Consider the following 22,349-nt stretch of genomic DNA (forward strand, 5'->3'; position numbering starts at 1 on the left):
CTATTTTAACCTTGACTCATCCGGGCAAAATCAGTCCCTACCCTGAAGTCTCATGGGGTTTGTACAAACTTCTGTTCTTCCCCCAATAGTGAGCTGCTTTTGAGGGACCAGAAGTCATTTATCTTGCAAGTTTCTGCATTTAGCACAGTGCCTAGTACTCGGTGGGTACTCAGCCAGTGTGAGATGACAGACTGAAATGGTTTCTTCTCTCCACAGGGCCCCACTCACCTCAGCACAATCACTGGGGAGGTAGCTCATGGCAGTGGCCAGGCTGCCCTGGGATGCCAACAGGTTGGCATACAGAAGGACGGTGTGAGCTATGGCACAGCCTGGGCTTACTCTATCAGGAGCCAGGAATCCCTGCAAGCTCCTGCTGAGGACCATCACCTTCTCCATCAGATCCTACAGGGGCAAAGGTGAGGGGGTTCAGGGCTTTTCACAGCACAGCCTGCCTTCGAAGCCCACGCAGCTTCCCCAGAGGTTTCCCACCGTAGGTAGAGCTGAGAGCAGCGTTTTCGGTCCATAGCCAGGTGGCAGCAGCAAGCAAAGAGAAGGGCCACTTGGCCTCACCTCCAAAGTTGTTTGGCATGGCCTTCACTGGACTGAGCTGGATCGTAGGCTTTTATTCGTCTTTGCCTCCTCTGTTTGCTTTGTTTAGCCCTTCTCCCATTGCATCATCAATGATACGCTCTTATCCCATTGTTTCATGTGTGACTTTTGCCTCATCATCAGCCTGTCACTCACCTTCTCTGGTTACCTACAGATTGCCTTGTGCAGGATCCATCCACAGAACTTTTCACACCAGCTAATAGAAGGGTCAAACTCATAATTACTCAAATACAGAACGAACCTATATAACTAAACCTGGATTGGGATGAAATTCTCAAGGTTAATACCCAAGCAGTTGTTGCTGTGCTCTCCTGACTGTGAAGGAGAAGGGGAGATAGATGATATCTCACCCTTGGAAGGAGGTCCCAAGCACTGAGATTCCTTCTCTTCCCCTAAAATCCTGGCCCCAGCAGCACTGGGAGAGGCTTCTGGCATACTGCATACCCACTAGCCTCTCCCAACGGCCTGGTATGGAATGACCAGTACCCTGTTCAGAGGGGTACCTGCAATGCCATGGGGGACGTGGCCTGGTGACATTTTGCCCAGGACCCCACCAGTCGCTCCACACTCCCTGAGCACACATAACAGAGTCTGGCCTTGAAGATTAATGCCTTGCCACCCTCATGCTCCATTCGCGTTCCCAGCAGGTCTGCGGAGAGATGGACACTTCATTAATGGCACAGCGTCCCTGGACTCTTCTTCCTGTCTCCTGCTTGGAAATAGGTGAGGAGCCTGAGCGAGAGGCATGGCTACAGTGACTGACTGACAAGGCTACTCCTGGGTACTGAAGGGTAAAGTGCTTGAATCAAGTTGTGACAGGAAAAAGTAAGAGGACAATAGATGCTCCGGTCCTGACAACACGGCCTGGCCTCCCAGAGCACAGACTTCTACTCCACCTCACCCCTCACTGAGTCCATTGACAAAGGAGCTCATACGGCTCCATCCAAAAACTCGGGTGGCAGCAGGGCCATACCTACCACAGAGCTCAGGGAGCTCCTCTGGCCCTGAGTACGTCAGCAGCAAGGCCAGCACCTCCCTCCAGTTCTGCAGGCCACAGGCAGACACCACGTCCTTCAAATTCTTCTGCACAACACAGGCTAGAAGCTTTACCAGAGGGTAGAGAGAGCAGGAGACCATCCGTCATCATCCACACAGACAACAGGAGCCATGCCCAGGGGTGTGTCCACATGAGTTGCTCATAAACGAGTTTCCTCTGAGAGCACTGACCAGGGCCAGAGGGAGGGGCAGTGGTGGTCAAAGTGGACGCGAGAGACTCTAAACACCATTCCCAAGGGGTGGCCACCTACCTGACAAGGTCCAACTAATCCTCTCCCCTCCCCTCCTCTCCTGTGTGGTAGGCAATTACCGGGGAGATTCTGTTTCTTTTCTTGGCCAAGTAGCACTCCTGTGTTTTCTTCAGCAGCTCTGCACCCCCAGCCTGGGCCAGGATGATAGCATCAGCAAAGCGCTCTTCCTTCAGACACAGTTCCACAGCGGGGCCCAGTTCCCCTAGCAGGAGAGCCTGGCTCAGGAGTCCATCAGCATCTGCAAGCCGACATAGGCCTTCCCCTTCAGATCTGTTCCTGTCCGCTACATCATACCTCCCATACCGCTGTATCACTCAGCTTCTCTTAGCCCCCAGATCCCTGATGTCTGTTCCTCAGCAATAGAACCAGGGGTGACCAGGGCCAGTAGGAATGCTTTTAAGGACAGGGCCCAAGATCAGGGAAGGAATTCATGCAGCAATATCATGGGTATGATGTGTACATGTTCAACAAGGGCAAGACCACAGTCTTTTAAGAATGATGATAAAAAGGGTAGAAAAAAATCTCCCATAGAAGGACTCATTCTTGAAAATTTATAGCCAGGGAGAAAGCTCTAAGCTTTGAGAGGATACGGAGGAGGCAGGGAAAAGGAAGGGGAACTCTTCACATCAGGAACTTTGGGCCCACCTACTTCCAAGCAGAGGGCTCCTTCTCCCCAGGGGGAGGGTACCTTCTGTGATGGGAATCTCCCATGGAGTTATGTTCTGAGGGACCAGTTCATCAAAGAAGGCTGAGGAGGCAGAAGTTCCCTCTGTGGTATGTTTGGAGGTCTGTACAGGGAAGGATAGAGGTGACGATTTAGGAATTGAACTTAGAAGTGAGATAGTTGACTTAGTGCCTAGCTCTGAAAGCTCTCCTATTGGGTCCTTAAGGCAGAGCTGAGGAATGATCAGGCAAGGTGACTTTGGAAAGATCCTAGTTCATGGTTAACACACAGCTAAAAGCTTATGGACTCTTGTGTCTCACTCAGGTTCCAAGAGAGATCTGAGGAGCTTGAGGATTTCTGCCAAAGCTGAGTACTTGTTAAAGTCAAAGCAAATGTCCAGGAGGGTAAAGATGTGCTAAAGGGAGGTCTCCTGTGCTCCCACCGTACCTGGCTGCAAAAGGTTTGTTGCCTGGTACTATTGAAATCACTTCCCTTGGGCTGAGGGCTGTTACTCTTCAACCACGTAGCCACCTGCCAGGAGAGACACCTGTGAGTCCCACCCCCCAGCATAAAATCAAACCTGCATTATTCTCTCTTCCCATATCCATATCCCATCACCCAGACTCACTAAGATCCTTGAGCTATTTTCAGAGGGGAAACATCCTGACCCCCGGGAGACCAAGTGATGGAGCATGCAGGGAGACATATTCAGAAACTGTCTTCTTGACAGGGTTCTCTTACTCTCTGCTTCCAGTTTCTGATGTGGCGAGGAGCTTACCTTCTTCTGAAGCTCATCTGTACTGTATCCTAACAGCGTCAGGAATTTCACTCTGGAGTCTTGCTCTAAGCTCACCTAAGTAATCACAGACATAGAAACATCTCATTGAGATGATGTGAGTGAGCCTCCTCCCACACCGAACCAGTGCTATCTTGTACCCTCAAATGCAGTTCTCTGTACTCCCGGAAGTGACCCTGTTGGGGTCAGCACCGTCTCTTTTCTTCCCCTACTCTGATTCACTGCTGGGCTGCGGGCAAAGTATGAACAAAACCCTATCCATATCTGCATGAGCACTTGAGCTTCAGTCAGCATCCTGATAACCAGATAAAAGTCACAGGTCACATTTCCAGGCACATTGTTGAGGCTGCTAAATTGCCTCTGCACTGGAAGGAATAATGAATAGACTACCAAACACTGATGGGGACACGAGACACTGGCTTCTGTGGGACATGAGGCTCCTAAATCAGGGCAGCTTATGTACCTGCTCAACACACTTCTCATCTCCTTGAGGAGCTGATTTCTGGAGAGCTGAAGAACTCTTGGACGATGGGTGATGTGAATTGCTGCAAGAGCTCCCATGGGAGGGACTGCCATACGCTGCCCTGCTGACACTCCGTGCTTCCTGTCCCATAGACACGTGTACCCTCTGGCAGTTGTGTGAGTCTAAATGTCTAGCTGAGAAGACCCCTGGATATAGTGGCATTCATACATTAAACTGAGTCATCTTGCCTACTTGGTGTCTTATAGAGTCAAGTCTTCCTGTTGTTGTTGTTAAGTGCCATCAAGTCAGTTTCGACTCATAACAAGCCTGTCTGGGTTTGCAAGGAGCTCTGGTAGCGTAGTGGTTACGAATTGGGTTGTGAACCTCAAGGTCAGTAGTTCGAAACTACCAGGTGTTCTGCGGGAGAAAGATGAGGCTTTCTGCTCCTGTAAAGATTTACAGCCTCGGAAACCCTGTACAGGGTCGCTATGAGTTGGAACTGACTCCACAGCAAATAACCACTACCACCATAGGGTTTGCAAGGAGTGACTGTTAGGTGTGAACCACTGATCTTGGAGTCAGAAGTCCAGTGCTTATCCTAGAGTGCCACACTAGGACTCTAGCCTTCCTTTAGCCCTCCCTAGCGTAGTGGTTACGAATTGGGTTGCGAACCTTACTGTCAGCGGTTCGAAACTACCAGCCGCTCCGCGGGAGAAAGATGAGGCTTTCTACTCCCGTAAAGATTTACACCCTTGGAAACCCTGTACAGGGTCGCTATGGGTCGGAACCGACTCGACGGCACTTAACAACAACAACAATGTGGGTTAGCTAGCCTGGCCCGTTCATTAATACTGCAGTGAACACTGACCTCTGACCTCTGACTATGGTCTTTCTCATAGCCACTCATTCGTGCTCTGCCTTTGGACATTCTTCCACACTCAACTAGCATGATGGACAGCTCTTGGGGAGATTTTAAGCCAGATTCCCATCAGGCCTGTAGGCATCCCCGGCTCCCTTATTCAGCAGAGTGAAGGTGGAGTTCCTGATCACTCCTCTATCCTTTCCACTCCTGGTGCTATCTAGCCCCTGTGGCTTGCTTGTAGCACAAGCAGCATTATCACTCTTTTCTGCCCACAGCTCTCTCTAGCTTCACGCTAGAGTTGATGATCTTGCTCAAATCCTCTTCTCCTTCCAGCTCCCTGGTGTCTACTCTCACAGAGTCCTACTATGTCTGAAGCACAGATACAAGTCCTTCTCAGACCCCTAGGGACTGGTCCTGTCTGATTTTTTTCTTCTCTATAAGCACCAGGATTTGAATAATTCTTCCACTCCCATTTCCAGTCAACTACTTCTCTTCTTCCAGCTCTCTCCTCTCAGATGCTCATTTCCTCTCCCAGGTACAGCACTCCTCCACGTGTTATAACTTAGAATGGAACTAAATCCAGGCCTCTAGAGTACTGCTGACCCTCCAGATCTTGAAGGATTCAACCAACCATGGATGGAACAGATTTGGGGAGGGAAAAAAGCAATTAAGTGGTCAAAGCAATCCCTTAAAAGCTAAGAGGGAGCTAAATGCTATTTATACAGCATATACATTATATTAGGTATACAAGAAATCTAGAGAGATGATTTAAAGTATATGGAGGATGTACAGAGGTTATATGCAAATACTATGCCACTTGATATAGGGGACTTGAGCATTTGTGAATTTGGGTATCCACAGGGATCCTGGAACCAATGCCCCGTGGATACTGAGAGATGACTATACAGGGGCCCTGAATCCTGGGCGCCGAGCGGAATCACAATGACTGGCTTTGGGCTACTCAAAACAGACTCAGAGCCTGCTCATAACGATGTACCCTTCCCATCAGTCCTCTTGCTTTTCTATCCACCCACGATCTGCCCTTTGCCGTGACACTGTAAAAGACTTCACCTTGGCTCTGGTGAAGTATCCAGGACATCAGCAATAGTAGCTACAAAGGAAATCATCCCTTATTGTCGCCACATTTCCTACCCACTTCAACAATAGTCTTTGGGCCTCTGGTAAAGGGTAAAGGTTTTGTGTCCAGAGGATGTGGTGTAGGAAAAAGACAAATAAGGGCTGGAGCTCGGGTAATTTGGGCCACAGCGTGCTTATGTGTGCCCTGGATTTGACCCAGGCTAGGTCATAAGACTTGGGTTCCAGGCTTTGGGGAAATAATTCTGAGCTGCCAGCCTTCAGGCTTCGTACCTTCAGAAACTGCCAGAGCATTTCTTCACTTTGCGGTGAAGTTTGCTGGATCTTGTTCTGACAATAATTCAGGAGACTTCCTGATCTCAGGGCTGCCTGCAGCTCAGCTGACCTCATCAGGAATTCGGATTCTGTGGTGACTTGACTGATGAAGACTAGGCGGGGGCAAGGCTGAGACAACTGATGGGCAGGTGTGCTGGGAAGGCCAAAGGTAGCCAGCTTCCCCCCAAACTGGTAAGGAAAAATAATAAAGAAGGGCAAAGGTCATACCTTCAAGGCAAAAACAAACTCCAAGTGAGGATCATAGGGAAGGTTAGCTGTCAGGCAATCCCAGGAGAACTCCTAAAGGTGGAACAGGCTCATGACCAGAGTACTGAAGCGTACTGAATGTGCCCTTCTGCCAAAGCCCTCTACATTCATAGCACCACGTGTTCCTCTGGCTCCCACCATTCTCCCAGTCATCAGATCTTTATATACTCATTCATAACCAAGCAACAACAAAGTCTTCTCTTTTCTTCTGGTTTACTATGTCTCTCATGAAGATCCCTCCATTCCATTCCCAGCACTGGCACACCTACATTACTGGAATAATGTTAGCCAGTGTTTTCCTCTCCTTTAATCCAAGCCTGGACTCCTGGTGTGGCACTGTAGGGTCAGCACTGGACTGCGAACCACAAGGTCAGCAGTTCAAATGCACCAGCTAGCTACTCCTCGGAAACCCTATACAGGGTTGCTATGAGTCGGAACCAACTCAATGGCACTTAACAACAACAATCTTAGACTATCACCCCATGTCTGTTGCTGCACAGCAGTGTGTAATGGTTTCATGTAGCCCTAGGAGACATTTTAAGTTCCACTGCCTCTGAAGGACTAAATCCTCCCAAATCAGGATCAAAACTGTCTCTCTCAGCAGCTCTCTCCCTATTCATCTGTGTGATCTTTCCACATCCCCAAAATGCTTGGATCACTCCTACTTCTGTGCCTTTGCCCACTGCTACACCCTCCAAGCATCAGCCTTCCCATCAAATTAGATATTTCATAAGATCACATGCCACAAACTAGGAGCTCAAGTTCCTTCACTCCAGCAATCCTCATTAAACTCATCCGGAGAGCTTTTAAGAAACTGATATTCAGAGTTACCAGGCCAGAACGCAGACAGTAAAGCCAGGATCTCAGATGGGAAGAACCAGACGTCAGTATTTTTTAAAGCTCTTCAGATGATTCCAGTGTGCAGCCAAGGTTGACAACTATTACTCCACTCTCAATCACTCATGTCCCTTTCCATATCCCACCTCCGTACTGAACTTTCCTGTTCCTAATTCTGATTTCTCTTGACTCCTACAACACAAAATCTACAGCACAGATAGTGCTACACAAAATCATCTTCACTTCTTACCTGCAGACTACTTTATAGCCTTACAAGTGCTCACAGGTATTGTCCTTTGCCATTCATGCCAATTCACTAAGAGGAGTGGGGCAGTATCACTATCCCCATTTTACAGATAAGAACACTGAAGTTCCAAGAAGTTACATGACTTACTCAAGGTAGCCTAGCTATGATAAGAATACAGCCTTTCAGACGATATACGATAGAATGAATGTAAAACTAATGTTCTCCTATGTAAACTGTCACATAATTCACAATAGATCATATAAGAAAAAAAAAAGAATACAGCCTTTCACCTTGGTCAATTGTTTTAACATAGTCCACAAAGACAATGTTCTACATCCTGCTTGGGTAAGTAGCGTCTATGAGGTGCAGCTACTGGTCTCTCTATGTGCAGAAGAAAGCAGAATGATAAGAATCAAAGAGGCTTGAAATCCATTAATGCAATGGGCTAATGGAACATGTGAACATCAGTCTCCATGACTCTGAGACCAAAAGAACTAGATGGCACCCAGCTACCACAAAAACTGACCTGAAAGGGCTCACAGTAGAGGATTCTAGGCAGCGTGGAAGAAAATTGGAACAAAACTCAAAATTATTTCATTAAAAAATAAACAGACCGGGCTTACTGGTCAGAAACAGACTGGAGGAAGCTGAGACTATGGTCCTGGACCACCCTTCAGGTCTGGAAAGGAACTCCCCCTTGTGGCCCAACTTTCAGCCAAGTAGTAGACAGGCTTACAGGGAGTGAACAACTACTAAGGTATGCTCAACACAATGTGGTCAATCATTCAAAAGCAAAAGGGCAACATGTTCCTAAGGACATAGTTGAGAAGGGACAGGAAGGTGGGGAGAAGTGGGATAACTGTTGTTGCATGGAGGGGACTGTAGTCATTGAGATGAAACAAAGTGTGTGATTTGTTGGATGCAAACCTGATGATCATGTCTGTAAACCTTCGACCATTTCACACAATTCTCAATAAAAATATTAAACTTAAAAAAAAAAAACAAAAAAAAAACCAAAAACTCAATGCTCTTGATCTTTAGTTCAGAATGCTTCACCTTACTGCCTTTTTAAAAAAGAAATTAAAACTTCACAGTCTTCCAAAAGTAAGCTGATTCTAACTCACAGTGACCCTAGAACAAAGCTGTCATTGTTGTTGTTGTTAAGTGCTGCTGTCCAGTCGTTTCCGACTCATAGCAACCCTGTATACAGTTTCCAAGGAGTGGCTGGTAAGTTTGAAGTGCTGACCTTGAGGTTCAAATTGACCTTGTGGTCCAGTGATTTAACCTAGAACTACCTTATAGGGTTTCCAAGGCTATAGCTCTTCACAGACGCACACTACCACATCTTTCTCCTGTGGAGAGGCTGGAAGGTTAAACTGCTGACCTTCTGATGACCAGGCGAGCACTTTAACCACTGTGCCACCAGCATTCTTGTGTTAGCCTTCTTGTTAAGTGCCTTTGAGTTGGTCCCAACTCATAGCAGCCCTGTATAAGGTTTCTAAGGAACTGGTGGGTTTGAACTGCTGACCTTGAGGTTCAAAGTCTAGTGCTGACCCTACAGCACCTCACCAGGAGTCTATGTTAGCCTTATCTCCTTAATAACTGTTGACTGTGAGAACAAAACTCAACTTCGAAACATCTGTTTTCAGTTCAAACCTAATATTTAAAGCATATAGTTAGGTGCTTTAGGGTCTTGCTACTCAAAGTGTGGTCCTCAGACCAGCTGGGAATCTGTTGAAACCCGTTCAGAATCTTGGGCCCAGCCCAGGGTCCCTGCAAATGGCTAACTTGTTCTGCTGCTGATCTAAAGGCTAAAGTTTCAAGGGCACCTTGGTATTTGGTCTAGGATCTAGCTCCAAAAACTCAGCCACGGAAGCCTCCGTGGGACATAATTCTGCTCTGGCACACATGACGTGGTAATGAGTTGGGGTCAACTCAACAGCAACTGGTTTGGGAATCAACTCAATGACTCCCCAGACCTAATGAACACACATCTGAATTTTAACAAGACTCCAAGTGATTTACATGCATATTAAAGTTCGAGAAGCATTGTTTGCGGGATACAAAAACAAACACGACATACTTCCTAACCTCAGGGAGTCTATTGGTCCAACATGTGTGTGTGTGTGTGTGTGTGTGTGTGTGTGTGTGTGTGTGTGTGTGGCTTGAGTAGAGTTAGGATGCATCATGCAGGAATAGAAATCTGTGGGATTACAGCAGTGAGGTTAATTTGATTAGGGTTAAAGAAGGGCATCTTGGAGGTGGTGGTATTTAAGCAGGGCCTATAAAGGCTGCAGGAGGATTTGGTGAGCACAGGAGAGAAACTGTGGGGTGTGTTACAGACAGAGTCAGGAGAGGTAAGCTACTCATGGGACCTAAAGTAGTCACATGTAACTGAAGCACAGAGAGCATATGGCAATGAAGTGGTCATACTAACTGCAAGGGCAAGCCGGGCCCTGTGTGTCCACAGGGTAAAGACAACACTTAGGTTTAGAGCCAATGAGTGACGATGATAAAGCCTACATTTCTTCTTCCATGCTTTCACTCCCAGTCCAGACATGTAAGGGTTAGAACAATTAGATGGAATCTCAGGCCATTCTCCATGACCAAGCGATCGGAAATAATTACTCCTTTTAGGCAGCCTGGCACTGCAAGGAAGGTGTCATACAGATAAAGAGGTAGAGAGGACGCTAGAGTAACTCCCTGTTCAAATGTAAAGGAAACCCCATCTTGGACGCAGGCAGTAGGGACAAAATCCCTGCAGAAACTGGCTCCAGGCTGGGCACTGGTGGGCTTCACAAGTACTTATCCAAACCTTTGAAAACACAAATATTCACACACACATTATGCTTACAGCGAATGACACGCCTGTTGGCCTTTTAATCCATTTGGGAGGCTTTTTCGGGGAAGGTATCCACATTGCTTGGGCCACCTGCTCCGACATCTGCAATTGTGGCAAAGGCTGGCCTTGGTTGAAGGAAGAGGAGGTCTGGGGGTAAAAGGATACCTCTATCACCAGCCTGAAGCCGAGGCTTAACTAGAAACTTCACCTACAAAGTGCATTTTTAGAGGAGCCTCCAGGAAGGCCAGACTCGCATATTCCCAGGGATGGAGATGGGAATGAGAGGGGGAATGCAGCAGGTGACTCTTGGAGAACCTACCACATCCAAGATCTACAGTGAAATGTGACAGAAAAGGGTCTATGGAAGAGAGGGAGGCAAGACAGTTCATACTTCCAAAACAATGGTCCCAGCAAGGGGGTCAAGTGTCCCTAAAATACTGCAGGGAACATCCAAGACCAAGAGTCAAGGTGAAGGCCTTCTTTGTAGTGGTAGGAACTGACATCCTCCCAGGAGGGTAATCACTGGAACAAAGGCACAGCCTCCCAAACCCAGGGTTCCAGCCTCCCAGTCTCCAACAGCCTCCATCATCCCTTCCCAGGTCTTAGGTCCTTCTTCCTCTCAACCCCCAATGTCCAACAGAAAGTCCTTCACTTCCAGGATTCTCTACCAAGCCCTTCAAACCTTGTCAATCTGGCTCATCTGCTGGACATCCCAGCTTCTACCCATCAAAGAATACAAACTGATCCAGCCGTCAAAGGAGGCAGCAGAGAATATTGAAGGGTCTCGGGGGCACCACTGCACATCAAAGCACCAACTGCTCTGTGTGGGTAGCTTATATACCACCTAATATGAGGAAGCACACCATTAAGGATCATGCAGTCTGTGAAACCCAAAATACACAGCTGAAGCAAGAAACCTCCACCACCTCATTTCTCATTCCAACATTCGCACAGAAGGGCCAGCCTACCTCGCGGCTCCCCAGGTTCCAGCACAAGATCTGGTGATTCTTGGCGCTACTGAGCAACAGCTCAGTGTCAGCCTGGCTCCATGACACTGACAAGATCCCCCTAAAAAGGAAAGAACTACTATTTGTTGAATGCCTACTATGAGTAGGATGTCTTGTATACCTTAGATAAATTTCAGCCTTATAAACAAGTGGTCTGATGTTATTTGTTATTTTACAAGTGAGGAAAATAAGACTTTGGAGACTTAAGTGACTTTCAGACGATCCAAAGCCAGAAAATGGCACTAGGTGGGCCCTGAACTTGAGTAACCCCAGAGCCTGTGCACTGTACCACTCTACCTCACAGGGGTCACTGCCAAATTACCTCCTTCTTTTACCAGATTGTGGAGTGAGAGCTAAGAATCAATACGAATCAGATAAGCTCCCATCCCTTTGGATAAACCCTTTTCAACTGAAGTTTTGGAGTCCTGGTGTGGCGCTGTGGATTAATGTGCTGGGCTGCAAAGTTGGTTTGAACGACAAGGTCAGCAGTTCAAGCTTATGAGCTGCTCCTTGCAAACCCTATTCAGGGTCGTTATGGGTAGAAACCAACTTGATGGCACTTAATAACAACAACTGAGGTTTTGGTGTCCTGCTGTGGTGCTGTAGGATAAGCACTGGACTGCTAATCACAAGGTGGGCAGTTCAAACCCACCAGTTGTTACTTGGTTAGAAAGAAGATTGTGAGGCTGTTTCCTATGCAGTGAGTCTAAAAGCTAGTTTCAGACGAAGGGCTGTCTGCAGGACACATTAGAGCCAAGTTGTTCTTATTGAGCAGGAGACTTGGAGGAGATAGGTTCATGACCTAAGGAAATGACTATTATCGTCCAATTAGAGCCTGTCTCCAATATTTCTCATCATCTCTCGCTGCTCCCACTTCCAAAGGCAGATGAAATCCCAAGCTATTCAGCATAGGCTGTTCATCAGGCTGGCTTTGAAGGAAGGGAGGATGCTTGATAGTAAAAGTCTCTCACTCAGCTCAGTCATGTCCCACAGGATAGGGACGGGGAGTAAAATGCTACCTGCTGTGGTTCTCCAGCACCATCAGGGGTGAGGAGGCAAAACGCAAGTCCCACAGCTGGATCACTGGGAGACGATCATCCTCTGAGCACAGCACCAACTGGGTGGCTATGTCTGGATGCCAGGCCAGGCCTGAGCAGTGCATCTGTGAACGAAGCAAATCCCAATGGGTGATGTAACCTGACTTCCTCAGTTACGAACCTCTTCTGCCCTGTTAGAATGGGACCAGTCTGTGGCAGGTCTGTGTCTTCTTCTCTGTGACTGGCATCGGGGCACAGTGATGACCACAGTTAAGTAAGGGATGGTAGAAGCCTCCACATCAGCTGTGTTTGGCTTCCCTAAGCGCTCACTCTCAACAGGAAATCTATTAAAGGAGTTAATCCACATGCACAGCAGCTGAGAAAAGGGTAGCTCCAACAGCAGCCCTGAGAGTTCGGACCTCAAGCCCCATGTGGAGCTGTTAGGATAACTGCAGTATGCAAGGTTGGTTTGAACCACAAGGTAGACAGTTCAAACTTACCAACCGCTCCTTGGAAACCCAATATTGGGTTGCTGTGAGTGGAAACCGACTCGATGGCACTTAACAACAACAACAACTCACCGTGGTGCTGTGATCACTGACTTTGATGATTGGTTCATTCTTCCTGAGATCCCACACAACGGCCTTGCCACTGGGATGAGCAGAACACAGAATGTGTTGGACTTGCCGGTTCCACGAGAGTGCCCTGATGTCTTCTGGGGGCTGCTGAGGCAGGATGGGATGGAGAGGACAACCTGTCACCCCATGGACCAAGGGACATCACTGCTTCACTGCTCCCAACCAATCACAGAAAGCCCAAGAATAGACATGGGTTACCCAAACGCAGATCCTCTTAGGAAGCTAAGAGTTAAATTTTCCAGGAAGGAGCCTTAGGGTACTGGGGTAGAGGCTGAAGGAATTGAAGGCATGTATGGGCTTTACCTCTACCTCAAGATGCTCCTAAGAGGATAGAGTTATAGTAAAAACCAGCCCTCTCGTCTATGACAGAGAGGGAGAAAAAGATGAAAGACAGGAGGGGCACAGACAGCCACAACGCTCCAGAGAGAGAGTGAGGCAGAGAGAAGCCTATGTAACTCTCAGCGCACAAAGTGCTATCAAATGCGCACTCAACCTATCTCCCGATGCCGTAAGCATCAGACAGGGAAAGATAGGCACACTCAGAGGCAGAACTCACATCAAAGCCCCCACTACATGGGATAGTTAGTAGCTACATACAGAGAAATGACAACCTGCCCACCCACATATACACAAAAGGAACGATCTGGGTGTTCTACTCTTGTTCTCTCTCAGCTGTACCCAACTCTACCTGAGCTATACTATGATAAGTAGCGCTCTCCTTCCTTCCCCCAACGTCTTTGACTTTACTCCCAACAACCCCTAGGACTTGACCAGGAACCAGCGCCTGCTCTAGCTGGCAGCACCTATGTCCGTGGAGTTCTACTGCCCTCCAGTGGTAAAACCTGGAATTGCTGTGCCTAGGCCCAGCATTCAGACATCCCTCAGGAAAGTCAGCTGCATCGCATACTCCAACAGCAGCCTCACCTGTGACTTGGATCCTATCGTCATTGGCACACTCAGGTTATTCAAATCCCAGATGAAGATTTCAGAATCACTGGCTCCTGAGGCCAGGAGGTTGCCCTGCATGAAGAATAGGCCTTTGGAGACAACCATACCGGGAAGAGACGAGAGCAGGAAAGGGAGAGAGAGACCCACAGTTGGTACTATCCAAAGCCTCCCCTGTAACATCCTGGGATAGATTCAGAATTACAGACCAGTGGTCACTAGTGAATGCTTCCAATCAGTGCTGCTGCTCTGTGGTGTGGCCATGTTTGGGTAACGGACAAGTGTACCTGGAAAGGGTTAAAGTCGAGGGCTCGGACAGCTCTCTTATGCTTCTGTATCTGGGCAATCACAGGGTCCTTTCCTGAAGACAGGATGTGTGTCACATTGTATAGAGTAAGCATGCCATTGTCCCCGCCACCTGCGATAACCCCGGAACCTTCCAGAAGCCCATTGCCAAAGGTCCCCCAGATCAGCTTGTGAAACCTACAAAGAGAAGGAACTGGCATCAGCACCTACTTAGGTCACATCAGTAAGCAGAGGGTAGGCATCTTTATCAGCCTCTGGCATCACGCTAGCATCCCCAACCCTGTCCAGTGCCGCCTGACTCCTTATCCCCCAACAGCGAAGGGAGGCCTCCTCTGAAAGAATATTCAATTTCTGCCTCACCTGAAGGCTGGAGACCACTGCCTCTAAGGTGTGTAAGGGAGGGCTGGTGTTTTGTTTTGTTTTTTCTTTTTAAGTTAACATTATTGGGGTCAGAGACACCAGGTTCTGTGATAAATACTTCAAAAGCATTACTTCACTTAAGCCTCACAATTAAAATAGGCAGGTGATAACAGTAACAACTGATAACTTAGCGAATGCTCGCTCTGCACCAGGTACTAATCTAAGTGCTTTAGAAACACGAGGGCCTTTCAAAGAGTTTGTGGGAAATTCCCATTTTCTTTTCATTCTACTTATCCATGAGCTTTTTGAAGTGTCCCCAGATTAGCTAATTTAATATTCAACAACCCCATGAAGTAAGCACTCTGATCTCTATTTTCAATTGAGGACAGTGTGGTACAGAGAAGTTATGGAAGTTCTGTACAGAGACAGCTATTGATTTCATCCTGTTTGACAGCTATGAAGTGGCAGAAGCCAGATTCAAAGCCAGGCCCATCTTATACCAGAGTCTGAGCTCTGAACTACTCTAACGCTGAGTCCTCCTAGAAGAAGACTTTCCTGTACCTGACGAAAAAAAAGCAGGCTCGCTAGGCCAGCAACTGCTGCTCTCTCTTCACTCTCAAACTGGAAGGGAGAACAGACCTAAAGGCCTGGCCCATGGGAGCTGCCACATGGCTGCAAGGGAGAGAGAGGCACAAAGGATAAATGGCCCATCTGGGAAATCCTTTGCTGGCATCCGGAGGATGTTTCCAATAAGGCACTGCCAGGGTCTTACACAAAAGAAAACAGCTAACCTTGGACCACCTGCAAACAAGTTTGGGTCATCTAAAAAGTCCCCAGGGAAGACATGTGAGCTCCCTGGAGCCTCGTAGGTGGTCTGTCTTCCACTTCACAGTCCTTCAGAGAAACCAGATTTCATATGGGATAATGTCACAAGATCCCTTACTGCAAGTTCAAGAAGCAATGGAATGTTCCCACATGCTGGAAAACAGTCAACAGAGAAGCTGAGTGGGATGAGAGAGCAGGGGCCTGTTTGTCCAGCTGCTAAGCTGTGAAGAGCAGAGCACCGGTTCAGGCCAGGTCAGCAGAGCTGACACAGAGGATAACTAGAGCTACTGTTGGCCATGGTGTAGGCTGCGCTGTCTAAATTAACATGGTGGAAGAATGGGCTCCATCATCCAGCTAGAGCTCATGTGGGCTGAGGGCAAGTCAGCAGAGCAGCCCCAGAAGCCCACGTGGTCACACAGGAAGCAGAGGGGAGGATAACCTGTGATGTGATAGGAGACACTGCAGTGACCTTAGCATGGTCACAGCACATAACATGCAGATCAGAGTAGGAGGTACTTGACCCCAAGGGTTAGAGGAGATGGCATGGCTACTTCAGAGTGCCTGCCCTGTACAACACAGGGTGTGGCTAGATCATTGTCTTCCCAGTGGAGAGCACAGCCCCATTGATAAAACTTTATTAGGGACAGTGAAAGCTGACACCAGAATGTGGCAGGATGGGGAGCTTGTGGGTGAGTGGAATGCTGCTGACAGATAAGCAGGGAAGGAGACTTGATCAATGGGTTTGAGGAATGTCAATCACCTGTGCTCTGCAAACAAACAGGGAATGAGGGGATTGCAGTAGTCTGGGGTGTGCATAGGCATGTGGAAGTGTTGCATAGAGTGGGGGGGGCGGTTTGTTATGTGCTGGTGAGTTGGTTCCAACTCCTAGTGACCCTGTATCCGGTTCCTGAGGCTGTAAATCTTTGTGGGAGCAGAAAGTCTCATCTTTCTCCTACTGAGTGGCTGGTGAGCTCAAACCACCAATCTTGTGGTTTGCAGTCCAGTTTAGCCTACAGAGCCACCACATTCGTCATATAGTTGTTGTGTTGTGTCAAGCAGTTGAATCAGGTCCGACTTAACAGCGACACTATATAGGGTTTCTAGGAGTGGTTGGTGGGTTTGAACCACCAGCCTTGAGGTTAGCAGTCCAGTGTTTATCCAACAGCACCATACCAGGACTGGATAGTGTGGGTGGGACAAGGCAACGTTAACAATCAGTGAATCTAAGTGAGGGACCCACGGTATTCACTGTACTACACTACAGCTTTTCTGTCAGTTTGAGTTTTTCCAAAATAAGTTAAAAAAAGAAAAAATATCGTCCAAAAAAAGAATTAAGATTACGAAGAAGGTATAGGAAGAAGAGTTTGTATAGGAAGGTAGGAGCTTTCAAACTATAAGAATACAGGTGCTAAAGAGGTTCCTATGTTGACAGTGGCAATGATGAAGACCATAGGGCATCACAGAATGATGGGTGGCACCTGAAACCCCTACACAGACAGAGAATCTCCAGAACCAGTCCCTCAGCATTGACAGATGTATCAAGAACTCCCCAGGTGAGTCTAATGACATTGTATAGTTACATCAGACCCACAGACCAGCCTAGAACGAAGAGAGAGGTGGTGGAGTTTCATAAAGACAGAACCATCCCTAACAACTAGTTCACACTGCTTCTGCCAAAATGAAAGAAACAAGACTGAAGAAAACAAACTGCGAGATCAGGAGGTTGTGCCAATTAAACTAATCTGAGGTTCAGCTTTGTCTACTTTATGATTAGGTTTACTTGCTACATAAACTTTTCTATGGTTTATGCACTTCCTTGTTTGGGATTTTGCTTTTCTTTGCTTAATGAAATTCCTTTTGAAAAGTCAGTTTCATATTTGAGAACTAAAGTGAAAAAGAATGTGTCCACATCCAGACCAAAGAGCTGGGGAGATCTAAGATTCCTTAAAAGTCCAACAGAGTGGTGAAGGCAGTGCTCCAAGCTGAAGGATGAAGCGTGGAGCCATGACCATCAGAGAGGTGAACTATCTTCTGCTGAAGGAAGACCCACCATGTACCAGGTACTATCCTGAATTTGCAGTTGAGATGACAGGGCCAGAGAAGTTAAATAATGTGCCCTAGAGGGCAGTAAATGGCAGAGCTGAGGTGTAAATCCAGGTCAGCTACCAACAAAGCCCATGTTCTCGCTACTCTATGATCCAATGCCTCTAGAGCAACAAGTCTTGGGAGCAAGAAAACCAGGTGAGATACATAAACCAATTCTTTTCTGCCTGGTGTTACCCCTTACACAAGCACCCAAAGAAAGGTGAATGTGCTCCCCAAGTAGCTAGAACTGAGATAAAGATAAAGGTAGATCATGTACTATCACTATGTCTTTAAAAGATCGCTCACACAGAGGTTATTGAAGCCACTCTGAGACCTAGAACCTCAGAGTAGACCAGGGCTGGGGAGCCTTTTTTCTGCCAAATTTATAACATCATTCACGGGCCATACAAAATTAGCAAGTTAAAAATTAGTCTGCTATATTTGGTCAAAATTTTAATCAACTCACCCTAATGCAATGGACCAAAAATCAGTTTGAACTGCAAGGTCAGCAGTTCAAACCCACCAGCCACCTCCTCAAAAACCCTATGCAGGATCGCTATGGGTTGGAACTGACTCAACGGCACTTAACAACAACAACAACAATGTGATGGCTGGAACTGCGGTTGCCTTGGCAGGGCCAAGCCAAATGATTTCATGGGACTATGTGACCCTCTGGCTGGACATCCCCCACTCTGGTGTACACAGAAGGTAGTTGTTGTTAGTGCCATGGAGTCCGTTCTGACTCATTGTAACCCTGGGTGCAAGGCTGTAAATCTTTGCAGGAACAGCAAGTCTTATCTTTCTTCCCAGGAGCAACTGGTGGGCTCAAACCGCCGACCCTATGTTTTGCTGTCCAGTGCTTATCCTACAGAGCCACCTGCTGTAGAGTGCTGCAAATCACATGTTGACCTTTGCTCCTTGGGTTCTAACAGGCCCAGCAGATCTGGCCTCAGTCCAAAGATCAATGACAGAAACAATGTATTATTCTCTCAGAAACTTTTTCTCTTGAGTAAGATTCATCTAACAAACCAAACATTGCTTGCTTCAGTGCACACACTAATCAATATTGATTCTGATTGCATCTAGTGTCCTTTAAACATGGACTTCTTTCAGTATATTTATAGTGTGAGGCTGTCCCTTATCTACACCCAAATGTTCACAATCTTTCTTTTTTAGTGGAATATTTCTAGATAGAGAAAAGTTCCCTGATGCATCATGGATTGAGATGGCACTGCTGTTGCTCTTGTTAAGTGCTGTTGAGCTGGTTCTGACTCATAGTGACCCTGTCTAGGGTTTCCCAGGCTTTACATCTTCACAGGAGCAGAAAGAAAGCCTCATCCTTCTGCAGAATGGCTGGAGGGCTCAAACTGTGGATTTGTGGTTCACAGTCTAGTGCTTACCCTACAGAGCCACTGTACTCCCAAGATGGCATTATTATGTTAATAATGAAGAGACACAGGAAAGGGTCAAAAAAAAGATACAAAAAGGAAGGTGAATAAGCTAAAAAGTGAAAGAGGAAAGAACATAACAGTTCAGAAGGTCCTTTGAAGTCACCTTGTCTCTCTTCTTGATACAGAAATGAGAAAACCCCAAACCACTAATGTAATCCAAGTTAGCCAAAGCCACACAGTGTAATAGTCAAGCAGCTGTGCTCTCACTATATCATGCAGAACATCGCAGAGAAAAGGAAGAGAGGGAAGCAGAAAGCAAAGGATGGGAGACTCTTTAAAGATGGTTAATTTCAGTTCACAGTTTGATACTAACTTTTGAATGAATGATGAAACCCACGTTGGAATAGAAAGAAATGGGTATCTCAGACCCTGGCATGTCTAAGAAGATTTTCTCAGAAAAGTCCCACTGCACCTGTGTCAAAGATAAATTTTTAGATCTTGGAAAAGAGAATCTTTGACCACAGAGTGGTAGAAAAAGAAAGTAGAGATGAAACAGTGTTAGCTGTTTTACTTATTTTTGTCTTCACTTCCAAATATCTGCAGGTTAGACCAGGGGGATGAGGTGAAATTCACAACTCCTAAATTCAGAATCAACATTTCAAAAAGGGCACCTTTAACCTTGTTGGCTGCAAAACAGACTGTCACCCTTGAAAGATTAACTTGGTTGTACCTCACTGAAGTGTTGAATGTAAACACTCAGTTTGGGAGCCCTGAAATTTCTAATATCACTCATTCATTCCACAAATATTTATCACACACCTACCATATGCCAGGCACTGCTCTAGGTACTGGAGATACCGCAGTGGATAAAAGACAAAAATTTATACCCATGTGGATCTTAAAATTCAGTTTCAAGAACTATATTTCTCATCAGAATTGGAGGGAGACTCATGATACAACCTTGCTTGCTGAAAGCAAAGTGAACTTAAAATACTTACTGATAAAGATCAAGGGCCACAGCCTTCAGTATGGGTTGCATCTCAGTATAAAGGAAACAAAAATCCTTAGCACTGGACTAGTAAATAACATCATGATAAATAGAGAAAAGATTGAAGTTGTCAGAGACATCATTTTGCTCAGATCTACAATCAACACTCATGGAAGCAGCAGTCAAAAAAATCAAAGAATTTATTGCATGAGGTAAATCTGCTGTACAAGACCTCTTTAAAGTGTTCAGGAGCAAAGTTATGAGTTAAAGAACAAAGGTGCATCTGACTCAAGCCATGGTATTGTCTCATATGTACGTGAAAGTTGGACAATGAAGAAGGAAAAATCATAGAAGAATTGATGCATCTGAGTTACAGTGTTTGAGAAGACTGTAGAAAGTACCCTGGACTGCCAGAAGAACAAATCTGTGGATAGAAGTCAGCATGGCGAGACTTTGCACATATTATCAGGAGGGACCAGTCCCTGGAGAAGGACATCATGCTTGGTTATGTGTGAGGTAGACGCAGGACCAGGCACTGTTTTGTTCTGTTGTACACAGGATCGTTAATGCGTCCTTACCAACTCGATGGCGCTGAACAACATCAGACCTCTTTTAAATGCCTTGTTCCAACTCTATTTTAAAGTTATTCTGCAATGAGCAGACCCTAATGACTAAACAGGTAAACAACATGGGATCCCTCAAGAATCAGAGAATAATCTCTTTTTAGTTATCCCAGGACTAGCAGGAGGTCACACTACTAAAAAAGGGGACCTGGCATCAGGAACCTCAGTATTAGAGTTGGTACGATATAGTAGTTGAGAATTTAAACTCTGGGCATAGACTAACCTGCTTCAAATCTCAGATTTGCCGCTTCTTTTCTGTTTAACCTTGGGCTTAATGCTTAACCTCTCTGTGCCTCAGCTCCTTCAAAGGTAACATGATGATTATAATTAGATCCTACCTGGTACAGGAGTCCTGGTGTGGCGCTGTGGGTTAATGCAAAGTTGGCTTGAACCTCAAGGTTGGTGGTTCAAGCTCACCAGCCACTCCTCAGAAACCTTATATAGGGTCACTATGGGACAGAACCGACTCAACAGCACACAACAACAACAACCTGGTACAAGTGTGTGCAGATTGACTGAGGTCAGGCATGTAAATCTTAGCACAGGCCCTGGTACATTTTGAGCACTTGTTAAATGTGAACTATTATTTATGAAAGTGAGAGGACTTTTGCTCAAAAACAAAACAAAACAACAAAACAAAGAACCGTTTGCTTTTTTCTTACGAATCTACAGTGTGAAGCTGCAGCTTGGCTTGTTGAGGATAAGAGCTTTTGCTCACTGTCCCCTTCTCTTTGTCAAGGAGTATAATCATTGTTGAATTGACCCATCCCTGTCAGGGACTCTTTTGGAATGGATGTTTAGAGGTTCAGAATATGTCATCATGATTGGTAAAACCTTCAGTGCCTACTCTTCAGAGGGCACAGGTATTGGAAACACCAAAAGACATAAGAAACTACAAAATAGGAGATACATTCATAAAGTAACATATTCTAAACAGAAAGGTAGAAGTGGTGGTTTATTAAAGTTATTTAAAGTTAGGGGCTCAAGAAACAGAGAATGACAACTAAATTTTCATTATTAGATTAATTTGTGAAGAAGAAAAAGGAGGGTAGGTCTGTGTAGACAACTGATATATCACATGGACCAAGAACTGCACTAGGGGTTCACCAATCATCAGAGTGATACAATGAGACCAGTTACTTCTAAAGTGAGTGGACAAGATAATTCAACAAGGGTGAGCAAAAGATTTACATTTCTAATTTCAAAAAGGATAGAAATGGTACTTTATTAATAGAACTATACAGTAATACATGCATATTATTCATATTAAATACATAATCTGAGTATAGTTAATTTTACATTCTTCCTGATGGCATGAGAACTTGGAGACCCTTGCTCCAGACTGTAATCTCCACCTTTACAAAACCTATAAAAGAACATCTAAATAATGGAAAGAAGGTAATTTATGGAGCAGAGAGGCCTAGATTTAAACCCCAGCTTCTCAGAGTTTCAGTTCCCTCCTATATAAACTGGGAGCAGTGGTACTTATCTCTTAGGCTTGTTTTGAAGAATGAGTAAGATTAGACAGCACCCTCTTAGCACAGTGCCTGCCATGGAGATGTGTGGCTCAATGAACAAAAGTACTGAGCCCTGTAGGTCTGGTAGAGCCAGGAAATTCATGAGTATCCTATCAGTGCCTGACAGCAATGAGGAGAGGATCATTCGTTCTCCTCATTGGCAGAAAAGGGAAATATTGTGTAAGGCTGTTATCTTCACAAGAGCCAGGGGAGAAAACAGCCAACATCTCTGGGTTCAAGGAATGACCAGTCCACGTGGGTCCAGGCTTGTGTGAGGCGTTCTGCCTGACACTGCAGCTGCTTTCTGACCAGAAAGGTGGGGG

The 22,349-nt window shown here is 46.2% G+C and overlaps 1 protein-coding gene across 1 annotated transcript in view; it reads right to left on the minus strand.

The window, feature by feature from the left end:
- The window catches only part of SEC31B (SEC31 homolog B (S. cerevisiae)), a 28,526-nt gene that overhangs the window by 5,217 nt on the left and 960 nt on the right, over positions 1-22,349 (minus strand). Inside the window, 15 exon segments of the mRNA XM_006831468.1 lie at positions 229-402; positions 1,113-1,258; positions 1,587-1,713; positions 1,976-2,154; positions 2,605-2,704; positions 3,028-3,111; positions 3,359-3,433; positions 6,070-6,300; positions 10,317-10,451; positions 10,987-11,148; positions 11,273-11,372; positions 12,331-12,473; positions 12,930-13,073; positions 13,911-14,006; positions 14,219-14,414. Of these exon segments, the coding sequence (XP_006831531.1) occupies positions 229-402; positions 1,113-1,258; positions 1,587-1,713; positions 1,976-2,154; positions 2,605-2,704; positions 3,028-3,111; positions 3,359-3,433; positions 6,070-6,300; positions 10,317-10,451; positions 10,987-11,148; positions 11,273-11,372; positions 12,331-12,473; positions 12,930-13,073; positions 13,911-14,006; positions 14,219-14,414 (2,092 nt within the window).

This window comes from Chrysochloris asiatica, unplaced genomic scaffold, assembly GCF_000296735.1.
Source record: "Chrysochloris asiatica unplaced genomic scaffold, ChrAsi1.0 scaffold00003, whole genome shotgun sequence".
Taxonomy (NCBI): domain Eukaryota; kingdom Metazoa; phylum Chordata; class Mammalia; order Afrosoricida; family Chrysochloridae; genus Chrysochloris; species Chrysochloris asiatica.